At 29.5% G+C, this 12012-nt stretch overlaps 1 protein-coding gene across 1 annotated transcript; it reads left to right on the top strand.

Annotated features, from left to right (window-relative positions):
* Window positions 1–5401: 5401 nt before the first annotated feature.
* Window positions 5402–7606, top strand: TRIADDRAFT_60891 (uncharacterized protein; the record flags this gene model as incomplete). Its single annotated transcript, XM_002116857.1, has 3 exons — window positions 5402–5420; window positions 6061–6118; window positions 6637–7606. 3 exons carry the CDS (start codon window positions 5402–5404, stop codon window positions 7604–7606), a joined length of 1047 nt encoding a protein of 348 aa, XP_002116893.1.
* Between the last annotated feature and the right edge of the window lie 4406 nt (window positions 7607–12012).

Raw genomic sequence — 12012 nt, 5'->3', positions numbered from 1 at the left:
GTATTGGTTCGTATAGGGCTAGGTCGCACAATAAGATTCTCTACCAAATGAATTGCTGGAACAAGAAGACCGTGCAGGTACGCGCTGGGCGGTGGCTATGCCCGAAATTTCCAAAATTTGGAAGGAGAGTTTGGAACGATGATGCTATCCAATTTCTTTTCCATTTATCACGGTATAAATCACCATGAAGGGTAAATGACTCAATTTACAGGTTCTTATTTGTAGATGGAGATAACTAATAATGACTTACAGTAAGAACTACGGTAGTTAGTGTTTTGTTGCAGTAAATTATGCTGTACTGTAGTATGAGATCTCATAAGGTAATTAATATGTTAATATGTTAATGTTAATTAATTATGGTTACTACTACTACGATAGTTAGTGTTTTATTGCAGTAAATTATGCTGTACTGTAGTGAGAGATCTCATAAGGTAATTAATATGTTAATATGTTAATGTTAATTAATTATGGTTACTACTACTACGATAGTTAGTGTTTTATTGCTGTAAATTATGCTGTACTGTAGTATGAGATCTCATAAGGTAATTAATATGTTAATATGTTAATGTTAATTAATTATGGTTACTACTACTACGATAGTTAGTGTTTTATTGCAGTAAATTATGCTGTACTGTAGTGAGAGATCTCATAAGGTAATTAATATGTTAATATGTTAATGTTAATTAATTATGGTTACTACTACTACTACGATAGTTAGTGTTTTATTGCTGTAAATTATGCTGTACTGTAGTAAGAGATCTCATAAGGTAATTAATATGTTAATATGTTAATGTTAATTAATTATGGTTACTACTACTACGATAGTTAGTGTTTTATTGCTATAAATTATGCTGTACTGTAGTAAGAGTTCTCATAAGGTGATTAATGTTAATTGATTATAGTCTTGGAACGCTTATGATGAATATCCTGAAGATATTCAATTAAAGAGGATACCATAAATAATAATTCTGTAGAGTATATAATGGATCCGTTATGGTAGTAATGACGATATTTAAATAAATGTTTAGCTGTGCCAAGTATGATACAATTATCTATTATACTCTAGTTCGATCTTCCTCAAAAAATAGCCTAAGTAACCGTTTATGTTGTTGTAGAAAGATGTGTGTGTACATAGATTTGTTGATAGGATATAAACTGATATATGATGGCAATTTAAGGATGGCAAATTATAACGTCAGTTTTTCAAGTCTATAGAATATCATAACGCTTTTAAATCTTGCTTAATAACAATATTTATTGCTGATAATTTCGTAGTGGAGGTAGCATGCTGGTACAAATGAAGGATAGATTCATGAAAGCTTAGCGTTAGATGCACTACTGTATGAATACGATTTTGAAAACGTTTGTTACAGTAATTCATTATTCTGCTTGCTACTTAATATCATACGACGCTTTAGGGAATATTACTTTAAGATTCTAAAGATATTTAAGATTTATCAGCGAGTATAAATTAGCATAAGCAATAACGGAACTGGTTTTCTGTTTCTGTTATAAAAGTATCTTGTTCTTACGCAAGTATATACAGTTGATAAATAAACTTTAAATGTCGGTTTGATAGACTATTAAGTCTAAAATAGCAGTTTTCAATTAGCTTTTGTTCACAAATTAGTTTCGAGCATATAAAAGCAAGTTATGTATAGCCGGTACAGTATATAACTCTTGTTTAATTAAAAATTAATGGTCTTCGTTATCTCATTTTCTAATCCTCAATATTACCAATGAATCACCAGTAATGGCATTATCATGCAATAATGCAAATATATCGAATTCTTTTGATTTTTATTTATGTATTTAAATCTCATGAATGTTTGATGCTTTAAAATTACTTTAAATTTTACTTGTTCGTGCTACAAATAAAAATAATAGATCTATATAGTACGATGTTAAGGCCTATTTATATATAGATGTAGTAATAATTTGTATCTTTATATCGAGGGACTGCAAATTACTGTAAAAATCAGTAAGCAAAATATGTCCTCAACATGCCTAGAGTATTGAAATGTACTGTATACTATTCATATTATCTGGTATGGTATAATTGAATGATTATTTCGCACGTATTTATTTTCGAACAGCAGTAAAATGGAATAAGCTATCGTACAGCATTCATTTGCATAAGTATAGGACAAGAATTTAAGGAGAATCTATAAGATATTACGGAAGCCCTATTTAAATCTCTTCGTTTCTGCTGCATTAAAATAGCTTCGTATCTAAAACTGGATATTAATTCCGCCTTACATTTAGTAAAAATCTAATAATAGCTACTTTGATTGAACGTACACCTACATATTGTGAGATATATTGATATAAACATGAAGAGCTCAAAGCAAACTTATTTAATTCATCGAACGTTGGTTAATAGTATCCCAACAATATAGTTATTTATTATAACACATAATTAATTGATGACAGCTTTCATAGATACCAGTTAGTGGAGAACTCCCCGCTAACTGATACATAAGTATCTTAAGTTACTTCTGCAGCAAAATACTTTCTAACTCATTTCAGGAAAAAGAACTTTAGATTAATTACTGATAGATTCATCTGCATGTTTATTCTGTAATCATTACGGCCATCTTCTAATGTATCGAAAAAGATTATAAAAAATAGAACGACTCCCACTCAAGCAATTCAAAGAATAATTAAAATTCATTATGCTAACTAAACTGAGTATTATCACTGATTTTCCTCGTATTTCAGTACGAATATTATAAGCTTATTACTTTGATTTTAGTATCGGCCAATACAGATATTTCATGAAAGAAAATAGCATGATAATTTACTAATACGGACATTGATTAAATAACTAAATACAAAATATATGGTAAATGAATAAATAATTTATTTACTATTTACGGACAGCATGCAGTCCGACTATAAGCTCAAAATTTAATGTTTGTGCTCCTTCAAACAAAGAAAAAGCTGCTTGCTGCTTGCTGCAGCAATCAATTATTCTGATGTCGCATCTTATAATTAAATTTGTAAACTGCATCCAATATATAAACTTTATGCGGTGAAAATTGGATGCATAATTGATAATATAATCAGTAGATCAGATTTTGATTAATCGTTATTCACAATTACGACTTTGAGCTGAAACCATATTAAGCTAAATTTCTTCTCTAAATTATTAAATTCTAGCAAGCATTGAGCATTTTCGAACTCGGATTCTGCAATATTCTATGTCCGTTTTAAGATATACTGTAAAATATTTTAGAGGAGCAAGGCAATTTATTGTAATTTAAATCCCATATCAAAGGTTTAGTGATTATGCACTGTTACGATGCATAAGCTCGTCCTGATGAAGACTACTTTTTAGTTAGTTAGTCGGTTAGATAGTCAACTAGTTTATCAATTGCTATTGAATTGTAACGACTATAATCTTGGGTGTCAAGATTTCTTCAGTAATAAATAGTAGTAAATCTCTGACTACCTCGTCTACACTAACAGTGACGCTATAATTGCACTATATTATTCGGTCGTTGGAACTGAACTATTCGGTGATATAGCTAATCTCGCCTCTTTAAGTCAGTAAGTGGAGTTCTTCGTAAGCATTGACGTGTGTAGACTACTTTGCCACTAGTGGTGCGTGACATGCACATAGGTGACAAAAGTGAAAGAGATGCTTTAAATATTAGAATAATTCCATTCATATGCATAAACATTGCAATTAATTGTATAGCAGTATATACACAATTATGTAACTAGGCAATTATAAACTAATAGTCTTTTGATATTACAGGATTAAATTTTTGCAAAAATATACATAATCCGCTTTTCTAATTTCTACGTCGGGTATTTTAATTAGTGAAAACTATTCGACCCTTATTGTTATTTTAAAATAAATCTTACCTTTCAACCGGAATTGATTCATTTCTATATGAATATGATAGACTTTGCGTATCGGAAAATCTATAGTACCTCCTTGACTTTCTTCGAAGTGTTGATGTCACGTTCTGTGATAGTTACATAATTAGTATGTTACCTTCTTTCTATATATGGTTAAATATCACGATGTTATTATCACGTCATGCGTATATAGATGTAGTTATGGTACTATATTAAGCTTATCTATATATGTATTCTCATGTTGCCATACTCGGTGTGATATTCTATTTGTAATGTCTAAACTAGGGAAACCTTTCTCTTAGTGATGATCTTGGGATCTACGCCAGTAGATCAAAGGTCACAAAAATGAAAGTATATAAACTCATTATTTTAACAATAAAGTTATTTCTTCAACTTAATTATTGGGTCTCCTTACTGAGTGCAGATCTAGTACTTGTTACAAAATTTGGAAGTTGTAACAGTTGACCATCTGAAATTAATTTTACTCTGGAATTTATACATTCCTATTTAAAAGCGAATAAACGATACTGCTACTTACTAATAGTTAATTTTGACAAAAATTACAGTCTACAATATTTATATTAGAATTGAAACACCAGCTATTCAAGTAGGATAAAAAGGCTGAATGCGATACCCAGATTTTACGTCTAATAATACAATGAGTTATTCTCTGTTATAAGTAATGACGAGATAAGTCCTCATACCTCCGATCATATTCAGTCAATGATAGCTACTTTCATGATAAATGTGTGAAGATAAATTACTCATGATCATCATATCATAGTAACATCAGTTTAATTAATTAACAAATGATTTGTGCCAGGAACAAAAGTAGGAATGACTTTATTTCGAAATTTGATCCTTTATTAACGCTGCTAGAAACTGCCCAATTACATTAAACAAAAAGCAATAACCGATAGAAACGAAACATTAGAGACAATAGAAAACTTTATATTTCATATCTCTCAGATATCCCAGTATCACTTATAAAATTGCAATCATAGCAAAAATTGGATATTATGGCTTAACTTCTCTTTCAATCATAAAAGCAATCTATAAATAGCACGGCGTCTTTATGATAATACTTCATTGTAGAATGATAGAGAATAGTTAAGAGTTCCTTTATCAACGAATATTTACGAACTTTGGTTGAAATATGAATTTAATACGGTACTGCTATTATAACAATGAATATGCAGATGTAAGGGATATTCCCATACACAATTTATAAATAGAGTAGGCTAATTGAAATTGTATTTTGAAAAAGTCCAAAACATTAGATATGGTATTTTATTTTACGGCAGAAACAAAAATACATGAAATGAAGTCGAAATTAAAATCATTATAAATTAAGTGTATTGGTGATCGCTATTTTTAAAGTATACTAGTAAAATTTTCGCTTAGAGCCAATTTACCTTTAAGTTATTGCTTCCATTCCACCAATATAAGATTATTGCTCTAGAGATCTTAATTTATTAAGTAAAATGCGGATTTATATCGAAAACAATAACAAGTATAATTATTTTCTGAAATGCATAAAGGCAAATATGGTACAAATTAAGCTCTAGGAATAATATCGGAAAGTAATTCGAATTTTATAATGAGTGTAAATGCATTCCTACATATTTTATTAATAAGAAATTTTAAACATTTAAAATTATTAAACTTGAAGCACTTCATAATCGCTGTTAATGCTACTACAGCTCGGTAAAAAATCAGATTTTCAAAAGGATTGTAATAAAAAAATGAATAGAAGTTTTAATAAAGCAAGCAATGCAATCGAACATACTGATTATTAAACAAAAATTAGGATAAGCTAAGAAATAATTTATTGTTGGAACTGACAGGATAAGTGAATTTTTCTTTTGTCATCCAAAACTTTGCTAATGCTGCTCACAATTTCTTCCATTTTTGATGCACTAATAATACTCTGGAATAGATACTAAACCTTATATATCGTTAATCTAATTTTCTCAATTTTAAAGAACAAGTAAAACATCTCAATAATACTGTAAAATATCATGACATTTATTCTTCTTTAGTTAAAGACATTCCAATATCTTCTTAAATGAGGAACTTCTTTAGAAAGTAAAGGTAATTCACATCGCAATAATCATTTAAGTATTCAGTGAAACGAAGAACTAATTCCCAATGGAAAAATGTAATCATCAAACTTTATCTATCTTATAGTTGATCGCATTAACTTCAAATCATCGAAAAGCAAGGCTAAGGTGGTACTTGTTCACATGTAAGTCATTCATATGGAATCAATGATTGTATCTATTAAATCTATCATATGGTAATTTATGTAATAACAATAATTTATAAAAATTTCAATTAAAAGATTTACTGCGTTATTACTTTGAATTAATTAATTAATTTATTTTTACTCGTATCTTTAGATTTTTCTTTATAATTCTTTATAAATAAATTTCGTTTAAAAATGATACCTTGTTTAGCTAATTGACCGTTATTTTTACTTTAGTATCAAGGATAACACATAAAAATATCTAATTTCTCGCTATTGATTTAAGCGACAACAAGATATCGAGTGAGAAAAAAATATTTAAGTACAAATTAAAAGACCACACGTTTGAGATGTAAGAATTTTATCATTTAGTATTTCATGGACGTATGTTGATAGATAAACTTATTGAAGATGCTTCTTTTTGACTGATTTCTTTTCAGCTCACCATTGAAGTAAAGAGTCATGCTTGGAAAATCAACAGCAAATCAATCAATTTTTCTTATATCCTCCTACAACAGAACTAATCCTGTGCCATTAACATCAATTCAAATTACGGCTGTTATTGGTACCTTTCTAAGTATGATTAGCTTTCTTGCGAATGGTTATGTGCTGTATATTATTTATGGCAATAAAGAAATGAGATCAGGAACGTACTACGGATTAATTAATGTATCTATCGCCAATTTATTGGTCGCCGCTTTCTATCCCTTTACGCCAATTTTTATGCTAATCACGTATAATTCACCTTTGAAACATTCTGTATGGATAACGTATATCATGTGTAGTGTTACTGTACCAATTGCTATTGTATCATTAATGGTAGCTAATAGCACTTTAGCATTTATTGCTGTAGAGAAGTATTATACATTAAATCAAGATTGTACGTTGAAAAGAAAGGTCAAAAAAAGTAAAATATTTGCAGTATTAGTCGGCTTATGGTTTATAACAATGATTCAACATTGGCCTCGTACTGTTCTAGTTATGGATATGAGCTACATACAAGGCATTTGCACCGTTTATACAGATAATAGTGTATCTCGCAGGATTATGCTAACATTATCTGCTGCTGGAATTGCAATTCCATTCGTTATTATGTGCATTTGCCATACTAAAATTGTGTGGAAATTGAAACAACGTCATCGATTCTTTATTTCTGCTGCTATTTTGAAAGATCTTAAACTTCAGAACTTTCGTGAAACGAACGTGTCAAATCAAAAATTAAACAACGCGGTGAAGATTCTACGACATGTTGCTTTGAGTCAGTTTTTATGTTCTTTCTGCTGGCTATTTGGTTTTTATGCAACGGTTTTAGGGTATGCATACAAAGCTAGCCCATTTACTATCGGCTTATCGTACGCATTTATGTATGTCTGTGGAGTCTTGACAGGCTTATATGGTCCAATCCTCTATATTTTTTATATAAAAAGATTTCGCCAACCACTACAAAATTGCTTTATTGCTTTTTGGTCAATTTTAAAAGTAGCTTAACAAAACAGAAGATCTTGTCGTTTCACACGTTCTTGATACTTTGTATACGGTTTCTTGAAGTTTTTTAAGCTTAAGACTTCAAGATGCATTTTCTTAACATAGAGACGCAAAAATAATTTAAAGATTTTAATAGAATTAGTGAACTACCGTAATTAATATAACACACTACAGTTACTTAATTACTTATAACGATAAATTTATTTATAAAGACTAATTATATATAAGCAGTAATATGCTATTATGAATAATATTCGTAACTGCTGTTTTCGATGAAGGTATGAGTTATATTAAATTGCTTTAAGATAGCAAATTAATTCCATATTAGTAAGAACGATACAATCCTAGCACTACCTTGATTATGATACAATAATTAAACCCTGCGAACATCAATATTGTTTCAAATTCTAAATTGGAGGCAACACAGTGCCGTACGATTGCCGAAAACTAATATCTTCTATTAGTTATCAATTCTTATTCTCTTAATACTTAATAGTTAATTCGATAAAGGTCTCTAAACGCGTACTTGGCTGATTTGAAATAATAAATTGTGAATCGTAACTTCTCTTCCCATAAAAGTTCATACATTTTGCGTGTATTGATCTAATATCAAGAAACTTAGAACTTAAAAGTAGGAATTCATAGATTAAGCTATTGGTCCATCAAATAACAATTTCGTTACTGAAGAATCACGATTTCATATGTGTTACTAGATGAACAATTAGTATTAGCTATAAGGGCAAACTGGCTTGATGTCGATAACTTAATGAAGATATTTGCTTTTCACTGAATAAAGATCTCGTCAATTCGATAAATGAACGATATTAAATTCTAGAATATCGTAATGATAATAAAACTCTTTTTCGAATCTATTTACGACAATGATAGCGTCAGTAATAAAGCTTCAATCTATATAAAATATTAATGAAATAATAGTAATCTAGAAGAAAATTTTTAATAAATTGTTCCAAGATTTTCTAATAAGTTAATGACTTCATATTGCTGTTACCGATGACATTATAGTAAATTCATCAAATTTCAGAAATTGTTTAAATTAAGTCATAAAGCATAGAATAGATGAATTGTTAAATTGGAGTTGCATCCTCATAGATAACTTATTTAATTAATTTAAATAGTACTATGACAACGTTAATACAGCAATAAGATCACTGATGAAAATGTAGCTACCTAGGTTCGAAAACTATCTTCTTACACGTTATCAAGGTCAGATTAACTGAATAAGCTCCTACTACTATAATTAGTGGAGTAACATGAGGTAAATATGAAATAAAAAAATTTTACAGCCTTCTAATTTAAGGGAAAGAATGCTTCAAAGTAGGCATTTACCTACTTTTGACGCTACTAACGAAACTGTACGAAGCATTTAATAGATGATTTAATTAGATAGTTTAGTAGAGAAAGTAGAGAAGAGAAGTACAGATATAAGGCGAATGAAGTATTCAAATTGTTCAGAAGGTTAATCGATAATCCAATTTGTAGTTTATAAATATTCTCTTGCTTCAAATTAAATTTCTTCGATTTGATTGCATAGTAAAGGCGTAAATAAACGTACGGATATTAAGTATTTTATTAATTTGATTCGAATTAAAGTAAAAGCCATTTAAATTTGGCTAAAAGTTTTTATTTACAGCTTTACTTTACGTACCACTTCAACGGAAAATTACTCTTAATCAATTTAAGTCGATAGAAAAATTATGCATTTGCAATATCTTAAATGACTAAATTTTACTGGATAAATGAGGGCAGCAATCTACACGAGGCATATTTCGATTCGACTCTAAAATTGAGAAAAAGACGATAGTTTTTAAAGTTGTTTTTGTATACTATCGCTTAATATTATTAATTAATTTCCAATAGCAGGGATAATACAAATAATCAATTACTTGAATATCACGATACGGTCTTAGATTATTGACAGCTTTCTTGTTTACAAATGACAGGCATAAGGTTGTATTTCAAAGAGCCCTATTCAAGCATTTTCTCCAGCGTTATAATTATCGATTAGTCATAATGCCTAGCGACTTCCTGACAGATAAGGATATAATAACTCTTCGAATTATTAATTAGAAATATTCTGTATTGTTTTGTTATGCGTTAAGCCTTTTCAATAATTATTGGTTGCGTTTTGCGGTAAGGTAGAGTATGATACAGATAATCGCATTAATGATATTCATGGAGTGTAATATTGAACGATATATCAATATCGAACTAGAAAGCAGCCTCATTTTATAATGAAAGTATTATTTTATAAATCTTATATTAAAAATAACAGAAATAATACAAGTATAAAGCTACCAGATAGAAAACAAAATTAAGAGTATAATTTGACATTACAGTAAGTAAAGTTAAATTATTAATAGGCGATAAATGGTCTGAAAATCTGTTTTTTTACCAAGAATTAACGGTATTTACTTCTACCTCTACCTGTACAATATACTGAGCCTGTTTTAGATTGTATAGTCGTATAATTACCTTAGAACTAAAAGTAAGCCAAATTAAATCACTGTAATCGAAGTACTGGCTTCTATAGAAGAGCTAGACAAATGTACATAATCCGGTTACTATATGTCAAGATTGAGCATCGATCTCGACATTTATTAGCCTGAGTGATGACATTTAACGTTACTGACCGGTGCTGGTTATTTTTATCATGACATGCCATAGAAACTCTTTGACTATTAAATTATCCTATATTACATTCCATTTATTAGAATGCAAAGACTATTATCCGCTACTTAATATTAAAATTAATAATTCCTGTCTTATAAATTGTTTTCGATTCATATTCACGTTAATGATAGCCAAAGAGTGTGTTATTGAATAATATATCAATATCGAGCTAGAAAGCAGCGTCATGTTACAAGGATAGTATTATTTTATAAATCTAGCATGAAAAAATAACAGAAATAATACTAGTACAAAGCTACTAGATAGAAAATGAAAGTGAGAGTATAATTTGATAGTAAAGTGTACAGTTAAATGATTAATAGGCAACAAATAGCCTGAAAATCAGTTTTTTACCAAGAGTTAACGGTATTTGCTTCTACCTGTAAATGTATACTGAACCCGTTTTAGTCTGCATAATCGTATAATACCTTACAAGTAAAAGTAAGCCAAATTAAACCACAGTAATCGATGTACTGGCTTCTTTAGAAGAGTTAGACAAATGTACATAATCCGGTTGCTATAAACAAAGATCAAGCATCGATCTTGACATTTATCAGACAGTAATGACACTTAATATTACTGAATGGTACTGGTTATTTATATCATGAAATGCCATAGAAACTCTTGACTATTAAATTAACCTATATTACAGTCCATTTATTAAAATGCAAAAAACTATTATCCGCTGCTTAATATTTAAACAATAATCCCTGTCTTATAAATTTTTTTCAATTCATATTTGATAAACTAGCTGTTTGAGTTTTGTTCGTGATATGAAAGGATTCAAGTTTCTAATGACAATCGTTTAAGAATTCAGTTATATTTCATAAAATGTAAAGAAAATTAAAGTAATTTAAAAAGTAAGCGATCTTTACTAGGTCATTCCTAAGCGATACTGAGATCTCTTTATCATTTTACCAGTAAATTTTGTGATAATAATCCTGAAAGTATGACCCTAAATGATACTAACGCAACGCATGTAGATAATCTACTTCTACCTTTATTAACTATCATAATTACCGTTATTCTTGGCGGAATAATTACCGCGATCAGTATTATTGTTAATACTTACATCATATATATAATTTATAAAGATAAAGAAATGAGATCAGCTTCATTTTATGGATTAATGAATCTATCTTTTGCTAACTTGGTCGTTGCTGTTTTATATCCTCTGGTTCCAATCTTAGTCCTGATCACATATAATTCACCACTTCGAAATTCTCCGACTCTGAAACTAATCTTGTGCGGCTTTATTCTGCCATTACCTATGTCTGCGTTTTTAGTAATTAATGGTACATTAACGTTTATTGCCATAGAAAAGTGTTATACTATAACCTATCGTTCTCGTTCACGCCGCCGAATGCAGCGCCAGAAAGTATTCACAATTTTAATGGCTTTATGGATTATATCACTTATACAATGGCCTCGGTCTTTAATTTCCATAGAAGAAAGTTCAATTCATGCATTTTGCAGACTTTATTCTAGTTTGGATTTTATTCGAAACTCGTTGTTAATTTCAGGCACATTTATTAACGTTACACCATTAGTTATTACACTAATCTGTAATGCTAGAATTACGTGGGAATTGAAGAAACATGAACGTTTCTTTACTTCGAGAATTATATTTAGACAACTGGATGTTCCTTCGTTCCATTCTACCGAAAACTCTGGGCTACGTTTTAAAAAATCAATTAAAATGTTACGCTATATAGCCTTAG

Source organism: Trichoplax adhaerens, genomic scaffold (assembly GCF_000150275.1).
Source record: "Trichoplax adhaerens TRIADscaffold_18 genomic scaffold, whole genome shotgun sequence".
Taxonomy (NCBI): domain Eukaryota; kingdom Metazoa; phylum Placozoa; class Uniplacotomia; order Trichoplacea; family Trichoplacidae; genus Trichoplax; species Trichoplax adhaerens.
The sequence above is the reverse complement of the archived record's forward strand: the minus strand, read 5'-3'. Positions and strand labels throughout refer to the sequence as shown.